The 12,935-nt window shown below is 34.9% G+C and overlaps 2 protein-coding genes across 2 annotated transcripts; both read right to left on the reverse strand.

Annotated features, from left to right (window-relative positions):
- Positions 1–2,061: 2,061 nt before the first annotated feature.
- LOC120172890 (acyl carrier protein 2, mitochondrial-like) lies at positions 2,062–8,751 on the reverse strand. The gene is made up of 2 exons (XM_039180230.1): positions 8,518–8,751; positions 2,062–2,286 (listed from the first exon to the last, which is right to left on the reverse strand). The coding sequence occupies exons 1-2, from the start codon at positions 8,743–8,745 to the stop codon at positions 2,110–2,112; spliced, it is 405 nt and encodes a 134-aa protein (XP_039036161.1). The 5' UTR covers positions 8,746–8,751; the 3' UTR covers positions 2,062–2,109.
- A 1,467-nt stretch (positions 8,752–10,218) lies between these two features.
- Positions 10,219–12,507, reverse strand: LOC120172889 (acyl carrier protein 2, mitochondrial-like). Its single transcript, XM_039180229.1, has 2 exons — positions 12,243–12,507; positions 10,219–10,670 (listed from the first exon to the last, which is right to left on the reverse strand). The coding sequence occupies exons 1-2, from the start codon at positions 12,477–12,479 to the stop codon at positions 10,494–10,496; spliced, it is 414 nt and encodes a 137-aa protein (XP_039036160.1). The 5' UTR covers positions 12,480–12,507; the 3' UTR covers positions 10,219–10,493.
- Positions 12,508–12,935: the final 428 nt, after the last annotated feature.

Here is a 12,935-nt window from a genome sequence, read left to right on the forward strand (position 1 = left end):
ATTATCAAGGAGTCTTCGACTCTTAGAATTATAATAAAATCTAACATATCATCAATTAAAATTCAAGTCAATATTTACTATAAGTTATTAAATATATAATAAAGATATTATAAATTTATATACTGGATATATTATAAAAATTATATTTGAAATATAAAATCTATGATAAATCCGGCCATTAATTTATTAATATATTTGCGGTGAATAAAAAGTAACTAATTAATTTATAAGGAGGGTGTGTTGGCATTTAGTGAGGATCCGTAGGCGCAACGCTGTTCACCCTTAGCGAACAAAGCAAAGACAAATTTGCAAAGCTAAGGGCACCCTGGTTGGCCACTACCCTTAAATTTAAACCCTTAATTTACGTAAAGATCCATCCTCATGCCCTTAATTTTGACCATCTGCCTCCACCACTGGGCGGCGCTCATATATTCCCGGCCTTATGTTTTGTTACTTCTATCTCTTTACCACGACCAAAACCCTAATTCACTGCATATGCCTTTAACCTATCACGACCTTCATTTTAAATCAGTAGTTTATTTGAAATACGTGGCAACAGAATAAGGGTTGATAGAGAAAGATAAATACGTGGCATTAATGGGATCAATGCATACCATACCATTTCATGGACACTTCTTTCGGATATGCCATGCCTCCAAAGTTCAAACATATCACAAACATCACAGCCTCGGAGGCCTTCTGCCATTGCAGTTCAACAAGCTCAGCCTTTCAGCTTGCACTACCCTTATGGACAACGAGTTTGGTGCAAGCAAGATCCCGATTCCGATGCCGATCACACCTTCCAGGATCTTCATCAACTACTACTAGGGAGCTCCCAGAACTTTATTCAGCCTTCTGTTTTGCACAATCTCATGGCCATGGACTATTCTTCAATCGAACACAGCTTCGCTTTGAACTCTAACTCGGTCATCTATAGTAACGGTGGTACTGGCACTGATAGTCCTAACGGTAGCTATCAAGAATACACAGGCGGCGGTGGAGGATATGTATCCCTATGGGCACAGTTGTAGCCAGTGGCATTGACAATGAAGTGAAAGCTGTTGGTTATGACTTGTATGGATCAGCTGATCCGAGTTACCATTCAAGGAACTTGTATTACGTTCCACAGCTTTCATCGACAACGACGAGTGGATTGACCACCTCGGCATGCAACAACTGGGTGCCGACTGCAATTCCCACCGTTCCACAAAAGTCAAGCAGTATGGCCGTCTGCCATGGAACCCCAACTTTCACATGGAATGATGCATAAAAAGGAAGTGATGGATTGAAATTATGTACACATACATGATTTGCTTTCCATCCTTAAATTTAACTGATTCAAGCACTGATTAGGAACATATATAGACCCTTTTTGGCTGACAGCATATTATTTGTTTTAAATCCTCTAACATTGAAGTTCGGCAATAGCATTTGATTTGAGATTTCATTCTTGTCAATTACTATGAATTTTGGGAACTTCAGATAAAGATGACATTTTGGATCCTCGGATAGTTTAATTATATTAATATCAGGGCCCAGGCTTTGTACTTATGATTCAACTTACTCCTCAATTTTGTGCTACAAAGAATGGGATTTTCCTTCACTTTTGTCTACATGTATCATTCAATATATTATTTGATTCAGTAAACTCGGTAAATCCCAAAATAAAATTGAATATACCCTATTGGGATAAATAAAAAAATCTCTGTCCTATTGGGCCAGATTTGCCGGTAACAATCTGCCAGCCGCCTAGACAATTAAGCAAGCCCATGTTTCCTCATAGAGGGAAACCATGGCACGGCAAACTAATGAAGCTGAGATCAAGTATAATTATTTTCTTAACCCAATGATATAAATTTATTACTCAGAATGAAACACTGTCAAGGTAAATAAAAGAATAGCCTCTCACTAAAAAGTTATTTATGAATTGGAACAGGACCGTTGAAGCATTAAATATAAAAAAACAATCCTCCCCAATACAAACACTCAGTACCGGAGGTCCAGAAGCATTTGTCTGGGCGAGGAGATCATGGAATTACCCGGTGCAGTTTCATGTCTCGCGAGAGCAAAGTGAAAACAAATGAAGAGTTGAATTTCATAATTTCACATCTACTTTGCCTGAGGGTGAGAAGCAATGAACTCAACAGCATGATTGATTGAGCTGATATTGTCTGCCTCATTATCAGGTATCTCAAACCCAAATTCTTCTTCCAAGGCCATGACAACCTCCACAGTGTCCAAACTATCTAACCCCAGGTCTTTTTGAAAATGGGCAGTCAGGGTAACCTTCAAAAAGAAAACTAAATAGTAGAAACACTTAAAATAACAAGATTCTATATGCAGCCGTAACCTACAACACTAGACGTCATTCTTTTGAAGTACCCATATTCGAGCATATCCAGACATTGATATAACGATATGACCTTCCAAGAACCCTCTAAGCACATTAAAAAACTAAGAAAAAAAACTCATCATATCCAACACTTACACCTGAATTCGTGTAATATAGACCAAAAGAGATTCCTACAAGTTGCACTCATAATAACACAACAAAAGAAGCCATCATCTCAAAATATATTGAGCAAAGAAATGAGGGAAAAGAAAACACAAACTGGGAACATAGAGTTTTGTGAGCATCTTCCAAGTTCTTCAAAAAGTACACATCAAGCAGAAGACTATGAAGAGCCAACACGTATGGGTGTGTCACACCCCAATATGGGGTTAGATTTCTTAGGTTTAAAATATTGAAAATGAATAACCCCAAGTGGAAAGAGTTGTTCAACCACTACAATTATTATTTTTATAATATGTAAATTAGAAAACCACACAAATGGAAGATATTTTTAAGAGATAGACCGGTTGTAAAAATAAGAAAAGGGAGATTAGAAAGCCAAGCCAGAAACCCCATCAACTTCATCGAATTCTTCAAGTGTTTTCTTAAGATCAAGGTTAAGAACTTGGAGCCTGGAGCATGTTTTGGCCACGAATTCAAGATGGGGATCAGAGATAAAAATCTAGGTTTCAAAGAAAAGAAGATTTGGGAATCTGGGCATGAAACTGGGGAGGAGATCGAGCTCAAGAACCCGAATGGATAATCGGGATAAACCTTCCACCCGCAGCCTTGGGTTGCATACTTGAGAGAAGGATTTCATGTCGTTTTGATGATAAACTCGTTTGAGAACTAAGCTTAACTCGTCGTCAACCAGTCTCGACATGAAGATAACAGAACCGTAACTCTTCAAGTTTTTCTAGAAATTGAAAACCCAGGCAAAAACCGACTATAGATACTGCTCTAAGAGCTGATCTGTTTGTTTTGAACACTGCTGTTGCTGGGAAATGGCTGGATGTTGTTCTTAAAGAAAACGTTCATCGTGTTTTGCCTAAGGTGTTGTGGTGGATCCATGAAATGCGAGGTAATTACTTCAAATTAGACTATGTAAAGCATCTTCTTTTTGTAGTTGGTGTTATGATTGATTCGTATATTACAACTGAATACTAGAAGAATAGGACTCATGAACGTTTGAAGAAATAACAAGGAACTGATGCAAGTTGCAGAAGATAGTGTGGCTAAAAGGGGTTTTACGTGAACATGTTCGTGAATCTCTTGGAGTGCTCAATGAGGATTTACTCTTTGCCTTAATAAATGAAATTGAAATATGGGGAAATGAAGTTATGACTCTAACAGGAAAATCACGTGGATGGTGACTTAAAAAAAATAAAGGGGAAAATCGCATCATGGATTCTCAAGGTTTGGTAAGAACTTGGCCTTGTCTCATAGTTTCCTTTAGTTTTTGTTTATGGCCCAATAGTGAAAATTAATTCGGTTCAGTCCCTAATTTTAATGATTAATTATTTAAAGTAACCCCACAAATATTCGATTATACTAATTGAGTTTCCAAATTATTATTACAATTCTAATAAGTTATCTTTATGTTAAGGAAAATTATTTGGATACGAGTTAGTAATTTTGATGATCTAGATCGAGAGGAAAATATTGGAAGTTGAATCAAATATCGAGGGTGTTCGAATAGAATTTAAATGGTCGACCAATATAGCACGGAAAATCAAGGTAATATTTTACTACCTCTTTATGCTTTATGGAACATGTTGATATCGGTAAATGCATGAATAAGATAATGTTGATCACTTTTGTGGAGTTGAATAATTTATACACTTGATATGAATGTGGTAGAAATTCTGCAACTGAATACGGATCGAATAACTAAGATAAGAGATTAATAATTGTTAGAATTAAATTACAAGTTTGTGATTGGTGATAAAGAAATCAGCTCTGGATTTGTAACTTATATTTATATCATCAAGGGTTAAATGTTAAAGGTACTTGGATGAAAAATTATGAGAATACTCCGATATGGTAAAATTATGAAATTACCCTTATGTTGGAAAATGATAAGAATTGTCCCTAGAAGTTGATTAGTAAATCTGAAAAGACATATTGATTTGATAAATCTACTTATGTGCATAAGAAATGCTAGTTTTGTATAGGAAATACGAATAACCGGTTTTTAAAACCAAGATGGTTTGTGCAAGATATTAGAATTCTATTAAGGAATTATTTCAAGATAATAGAATGTTCGGGAAAGCAATTGATCATAGGATCTCTAAATTATAATTATTTTCGTTAAGAGTTAATATTGAAATTAACTAGTTAAGAAAGTACGAAAATGCCCTTGAGAGATAAAACAATCTGAATTGACCCTGAATGAGAGAGTACTTTGAGGATTTGTACTTAACTCGATTAAGTACGAATTTAATTGTTAAGATCCTGTCTTTGTACATAAAAATTTATAATATTCCGTTTAAAAATCTGAGAAGACACTTGACCCGAAAATATTCGAATAAGGAGTAAATACTTAAAGAGTAATTTATCGGAGGTATTCTGCTGACATAATTGTTCGAAAGGACTGAAGTAAATGATAAGATTGAATTAAATAATAAGACCAGATGGAAGGAAATGATTGAAATATTCTAGAATTATAAAATGACCAAATTACCCCTGGAATGGAAATGACTCAAGAATGTCACCAAGCTCAGGAATGAATGGATATACTCAAGCTTTGAAATGAATAGAAAATGTTGAGCACCAAAATGACCAAATGCCCTTATGACCTAGAATAAGTAAATGTCTTGGATTAATTAAGAAATCCAAATAAACATGGATGTTGTGCTACCAGTAAAAGTTGTGGAACGCAACTTAAGTGATCAACCAACGTTAGTACTATATCATTACCTGAATGATATAAGTATCACTTGAATGTTTGTTCATCTTCTCAAATTTGGATCGATGATAATTTTGGAAGTACTTAGCTCAGCTCAACTCTAGAGCGCACACAGTACTAATAAGTGGGTATTCGTTAGTCAAATCAACCACGAATACCAGAATGACTTTATTATATGAATAAATTGAAATGAAATGAAGTACAACGTGTATTTGAAATTCAGAAACGTCTGAATTATTCTGGAAAACTTTAAAGTAATCGGGATAGACTTGCTTACCAAACGAACTAAGTAACATCAATGACTGAGGATTAAATAGGTGATTTGATGAGTTTGGAAACACTGTTGAACTTACATGATGAATTGTCATTATAGGTTATGAGCCATGGATCAAGTACGTCAGTATTTCCTGATATTGTTGAAACGTGGAAATGAAATAAAGACCGTTGGAAGATTTATTCAGTGATGATTATGGGGATGATCTATGGATCTGCATTATGGTATTAAAGAGTGAATACACTGGAAGGATAATGAATTGACTTGTTGACATGCATCAGTTTGAGAGTTGTGTAACTCGAGTTGTTTGATAATATGATCGATAGTCGTAGATTGTAAATGACTTGAATCTTCGATTCTATATTTCATCTAAAATCACTTCGGTCATGTTTGAAAAAAAACAAGTAACGCAGAAGGAAAAGATTATGAATATCTCATTTGGTTCAATTGGGCTGAAATCCTATGAATTCAAAGTATATTCTTGAATACCTCTGATTGTTTGGGTAATGGAATCACTCGCAGTAAATCTGAATTTAGAATTGTTAAGTATAAAGGTTCCTGAACGTTTTCCTAATGCACACGAAAATATAGTGGGATTCTAATGTATCAACCTTAAATGTCTGGCTAGATCGGTTAGTAATCGATTCTCCTCAATAGGACATTGTTCCTGGAATTCGATCAAATTTCATAAGTTTCATGTTATCCAAAATGATAACTACAATGGCCTCTGAAAATACTTGGATTCTCTAGTGTGTTCCCTAATTATTACTGAACTGTTTTATTGGTTTTAATATGAGGTACACTGAGTTCTTTGGATACTGTTTTATTGATGCACCAATTTAATGTGATGATTTATGGAATTTGTGTCACGGTGCAATTGAACTTTTGGATTGAATTACAATAGTATAGCTCTGATCAAGCTAATAAACAGAATGGGCCTAATGTGACTCTTGGGGCCCCAAGATACATTAGGTTGGCTTCCCTTGCTGTGTGCTTAGGGTAAGCTATATGGACTTGGACTTACGGGCTTAAGGATACAAGCTATAAAGCTTATCCTTAGGTTGGCTTTCTTTTTGCTGTGTGCTTAGAGTAAGCTATATGGAAAATAGTTTTGGAAATTACTGATGGTGTACAAGAAAAGAGTTTAAACTATGATTTTCAAAAGTTAAATTTCATTATGATTTTATGAGATTTACTGAACTATCATTTGATAAGTGTACCTATTATGATTTATTATACTGTTGGAACACACTAGACATCCTATTCGATCTCCTGAAAATGTCATACTTTGAAGGGTTTCTTATGAACTGAGATTCATGGCTTCTACTCGATGAACTTCTAAGGGAACCCCAAATTATTCTGTAAACTAGTATACGTATGATTCAATAAGGAAATTATATGGCTTTCCATTTATCTACATGTCATGTAGCATCATCTGGTAGTTCTGTATTACTGAGCTTTCCGAAGCTCACTCTATTACTCAACATTGCAGGTTAAAAGAATTGTACCAGTGCAACTATCGACATCAGTAAGGTAGTTCTTCCGGCGTTGCTTGCAGAGAATGCTACATGTGATTAGGGGGCATGTGAATTGTATTTTATTTTATATTTGAGTTTGAAAAACCTATTTTATTTCTGAATAATAATAAATCATTTATGATTTTACATGTTTTAAGAAAATTTTTAAATTTTCTGCTATTTTTACAGTGGGTCGCTCCGGTGGCTCTAATGTGACACTCCAGATCGGATCGGACTATCCGCATCGGTCTGAGGGGGTTACAGGGTGTTTGATACGGACATGCTTCCAACACAAAAAATGTAAGGATAATACGATATACAGGACACGGTCAATACACATTTGTCTTCTGATGGAGCACAACAAAAAACAGTGGCTCCATCACACCACTTACTTCTTCCTGTCCATGTAATCAATAAGAAAGAGGATGTTGGAATAAGAAGATGCATATTGAACTAGAAGAAATCAAAACAGAAAATCATGGTAGACCAAGGAATGAGATGCCGGGATTCGAAGAACTGAGAACAGAAGATTACGGACAAGAGAGAGCAGGAGAGGTCAGGGAAGGTTGTTGGAAGCTGAAAGGGGAGTGGCATGTCATTTTCCTACTTCTTCATTTAATTATTTAATAATAAGATAAAACTAAATAAAAATTAGAGACAATAAATATTGTAAAGTACATAAATAATATTTAGTCAATGAAATGTTTTTCATTTCAATATCGATTCGGTAATTAGTTATTTATAAAATAACTTTAAATATGTGAAAAATGTATATCCTAATGAAACAAAAGAATAAAATTTACATTGAATATTATATATAATTTTAAAATTCACCATGTCTGTGTTGACTCATAGTCTCGTACTCACATTTTGTGTTCATATCCATGCTTCTTCGGGCAGAAGATACGCTGAAGTAAGTCGCCAAGAATCTTATAGTGATTTATTAGTTTTATAACTCATAATAACCCAACTATGTTGCAAGGTGGACAACATTAAAACAAGGGTTGGCCTCTTCCAAATTAACAAGTATATTTACAAGTAGAAGAACATCCAACAGCCAGTCACCTAATTTACAGTGATCCACTATTATGTTACACTTCTTATACGACCACAACTAGCATTTAAATTGATCTAATGCTTATACAAGTCATCCTCGTTAACAATACTAATATTACAAAAACTCAGATTGAAAATGCAGCCAAAGCTAATTAACTATTTCAATTTGATATCAAATCCACAATTAAAGCCAGCTCCAGCGGTCCAGCCCATCTAACAGAGGATATATTTCCTATTCGTGCTTAAGCAACATTATAGATCAAGCAAAAGTTCCCCAAAATTTCTTAAATGCAGGTTCATAATACTTAATCAAAGCAACTGGTTAAATGAAAAATGAATAAAGAACTAAAACAATACCGTTATATGGTAATTGATTTCATTTAACCAACAACTGTTGAAATGAAAAGGAGTGAAGTAAAAAGGAAAAGACCTTGGAAGGATCAACATTCTGGAAGTTTTTGACAACGCAGAGGACGCGATCGGTGACCTCAGATTTGTCGAGGAAAGAGCCCATGACCTCGTCGGAGAAACCGCGCCGTCCGGCGCCGAAGGTGAGAGCGAAAAGGCCGTTAAGGGTATGATTAGGGTTACGGAGAAGGGACAAGGACATTGCATTCACCCTCAGGTGCTCAAGCAAAGCTCCTCTTACCGCCGCCATTTCAGACTCTTCCTCCTCTTCTCTACTGGAAACTCTGAATAAACCTTTCTTTTCCGTTCTAAAAGCCCAAAGTCTATGAGAAATGGCCAGTGGGAACTTTTGTGGCTCAGGAGACGAGTATAAGTCATAAGTGAGGGAATCAGTGCCGAATAGGACTTCGCAATCTTCTTCTTTGGCGTTTTCTGGGGAAGGGGTTTAGTTTCACTAGACATCCCTAAAGTATCACTCAGATTATAAGTTGGTCCCTACAAGTTCTAATGGAGTCCTCAAACTTTTAGCACTGCATCAATAAAGATTCTTCCATCAGCCTAGTAGTTAATTTAGTGTTAAGCATTAGTTCAAATCAACTTCAAAATAAAGGGATTACTTTTTTTTATAGGAGGCCGGCTAATTTGACACAAAAACTAGTCATCTAGATCACACAAGAACCATAAAAGTAAAAGGTTAAAAATTTAACCAATGCTCGAATAAAATAAATATATGAAAAAATTTGATTGCATCGGAAAACGAACTACAAAAGGGGATGAAAATACTGAAAGATCACCGACAAATTGCAAATTAGAGTCCAACAACATGAGAAAACTATCCACGAGCACAAAACGCGTATCCAAATCAATATAAGGGTCCAAAGCATGGAAGATAAGCATGATAACAAGTAAGCGTCAACTTGATCAGTCGTTGTGATATCAAATCCAACCCTGAGAAAAAGATAAACTAAAACAATAACAAAAAATCGAAAACTACCAAATAGTAGAGAAAAACATATCACAAAGGCAAAGATAAACGTGCTATTAAGGAAGAGATAAACATGTCACAAAGACGAAATTATTATTTAAAAAAATAAAGAGAAAAGACAACCGACGATCGGTAACCATTATCAAAATCGATGCCGCCATCGGCTAAACAAAATTAAAGAAAAAAAATTGATACAAATTGTAAAGAAAAAAGAAAGAAAGAGAGTACTACAGTTTCGAAACAATTCTACATGAATTTTCTTTTTAATAAAAGGATTACTTCTAATTTGACAATAAACATATTTAAAGTATATTTATCAAATTATAAGCATGTGTAAAACTATAATATGAAATTTAGATCTAAAATATTAAAAGAATATAATATTAACAAAGTTTAATACGAATATTTTTAACATATTAAATATTAAATGTAAACCGTTCACATATATATATATATATATATGAATTTTAAAAATATTTTATATGCACGAACCAAATAGCTTTCGTGATAAAGGAATTGTTGCTATTCTTGAAGACCTAAGTTTGAGTACCATAGATACCAAGGATTGTGAGCGTTCAATATCAAAAAATTGAGAGTTATCCTTGAACATATATTGTATTGTATTTATCATCTTTACCAAAAAGAAAACATTATTCTTAATTTAAAAACTTTAATCTCAAGCAATGACATATGCAACTATAGTCCTGAAAGAAATCAAGCGATGACAAAGGATGAAACTGTAGCCCAAATATCTAAATTTATTACTTCAAAATGAAATACTGTCGAGGCAAACAGACGAAACGTCACTTCACACCAAAATGTTACATTTTTATGACTTGGACCAGCAGCATCCAAAGCGGTAAATATCATAAACACCAATCAGGCGGATACAAAAAGCATGTGTTCATGCCATGTGATTAGAGAATTATCCAATGCAGTTTCAACTTCCATGTCTCAGGTGAACAAAGTGAAAATAAAGAATAAGAAAGAGCAAAATATCATAATTTTCTCATCTACTTTGCCTGAGGGTGAGAAGCAATGAACTCGACAGCCTGATTGATTGTGCTGATCTTGTCTGCCTCATTATCAGGTATCTCGAACCCAAATTCTTCTTCAAGGGCCATCACAACTTCCACAGTGTCCAAACTATCTAACCCGAGATCTTTTTGAAAATGGGCATTTGGGGTAACCTGCAACATGGGAAAAACCAAACAGAATGTAACAACTACCCAAGAATATTCATTCCTCAGCATATCCAGACATTGATACCACAAAAGGACAATCCAAGAATCCTTCAAATATATTATAACACATGGAAGAAATTCATACCCGTACCGCCTAACACTCACACTCGAGTCTTTGTAAATAGGACAGAACTTACCAGAAATTGCACTCATAGTAACTTAATAAATGATACTTTTTATCATTTCAAAACATATTGAGCAAAGGAAATGAGGGAAAAGGAAAACACTTAGGATGACAAAGCAAGAGTTTTGTGTGGTCTTTCACAGTTTCCTCACAGAAAGACACATCAGCAAAATTGAAAATGCTATGAAGACTGACACAGGGAAATCCCCTTGTACGCTGCCGACACGCTGAAATATGTAAGAATATGCTGGGACACAGTAGAGAAGGAAAAACATTGTCCTGACATGGTCAAGACACATGTGCCATGTATACAAGGCAACAAAAAGGAAGGGAAATAAGAAGATACATATGCAACTAGAAGAAATCATAACAGAAAAACCTGTAGACAAGAGAAGGAGTTATCGGTTTCTAATATTAATATTCATTTATTAATTAATTAATTATTCAATAATAATCTAGATTTGTAAAGATAAAAGAGATACAAACGAAACAATGTTTTCATTTAAAAACTTGACTTAATTCTTTTGAATTTCCCGTGTCACCAACTTGGACAAGTATTTTTTGTAAGGTGTTACTTGTCAATAAACTTTTAAATTCCCAATTGGCTACACCTCTCTGTCTACAAGTATCTTTCCAAGTAGCAGAACACTCAACAGACAGTGATCCACTTGCATGTTAAAAAAGCTTCTTTCCAAGTACATCTAAAATCACACACTCGTAAAACTATAACTAGCAACTAAGTTGATCCAATATTTATAGAAGTCATTGTTGTTTGTATGTCAATCACGAGCCTGACAACATTAATATTACAAAAACTTAAACCAACAATGCAGCCACAGATAATTTACTATTTCAATTTGATGTCAAACCCACAACAAAAAGCAGCTCCAGCCTACAAAGAACCTATTTCCTATTCCTGCACTTCAGAAAGAAATTGAAAACCTACCTGATTGTATATGGTTCATTCAAGCACGCCAAATTTATTACTAGCCACGGAGATCAACATCAAATGGATCAGAAATCATATGATAGACCAAACACCAAACACAAATTTCCCACAATTTCTTATGTACAGGTTTATCAATTCAGAAAGTTCATATTGATTTCCCCTCTTAAAGATATAAATTTGAAGGCATTTATTTAACTAAAGCTAGAAAAATAAAATTTTCCAGTATCACATACAGAATTAAATCACTATCCATTTTTTTAAGAGAAGAGTGTGGCAATACTTAAAAGCGAACTATAAATACTCTAATGTTGTAGTTTATTTAATTTAGTTTACAAACGTGGTGTTCAATTTTTCCCAAACCATATGATACACAAATAATCTACACCCAAAAGAATTCAAGGGTAAAAAAGGGAAAAGAAAAAGAGTGAAGTAAAAAAGTAAAGACCTTGGAAGGATCAACTTTCTGAAAGTTTTTGACGACGGAGACAACGCGATCCGTAACCTCGGACTTATCGAGGAAAGAACCCATGACCTCGTCGGAGAAACGGCGTATGGCGTTGAAGGTAATATTAAAGATCACGTTAGGGGTAGTTTTGGGGTAACGGAGCAGGAGCAGGGGCAGGGGCAGGGGCGTAGCGTTCACCCTCACGTGCTTTAGCAGGGCTCTTCTCACCGCCGCCATTTCAATAGAGAGCTCTCTCCTCTTCTCTTCCCTTCCCTCTATAATTGAAACCTCTTCTGGCTGTGAGAAAATGGTAACCTATGGTAGCTTCAGAGTTGGAAAGCGCATAAATTTGAGAAACCAATACCAAATACGACGTCGTGATTCCTTCTGTAGCATTCATTATTAGGGTAAACTACAGTGTCAGTCAATAAACTTTAGATTTTATAATAATTGTAGCACTAAGCTTTAAAATGTTTCAAAATAAATATTGAACATTTATTTTGAATTTAATTAAAATATTGGACAGTTGAATTCTAGACGATACAAAGACGTAACACTTTTTGTTGGTTACAAAGAAAACCACTACACTAGCAGTGGATTATTATTCATAGCAGCAGCTTCGGCGTTGAGAAGGGTTTGAATTTCACTCGGTGGTTGTTGAAAGATGGTGAGTCTCAGAATTCCATTAGTACC

This window comes from Hibiscus syriacus, unplaced genomic scaffold, assembly GCF_006381635.1.
Source record: "Hibiscus syriacus cultivar Baekdansim isolate YM2019G1 unplaced genomic scaffold, ASM638163v2 tig00111912_pilon, whole genome shotgun sequence".
NCBI lineage: Eukaryota > Viridiplantae > Streptophyta > Magnoliopsida > Malvales > Malvaceae > Hibiscus > Hibiscus syriacus.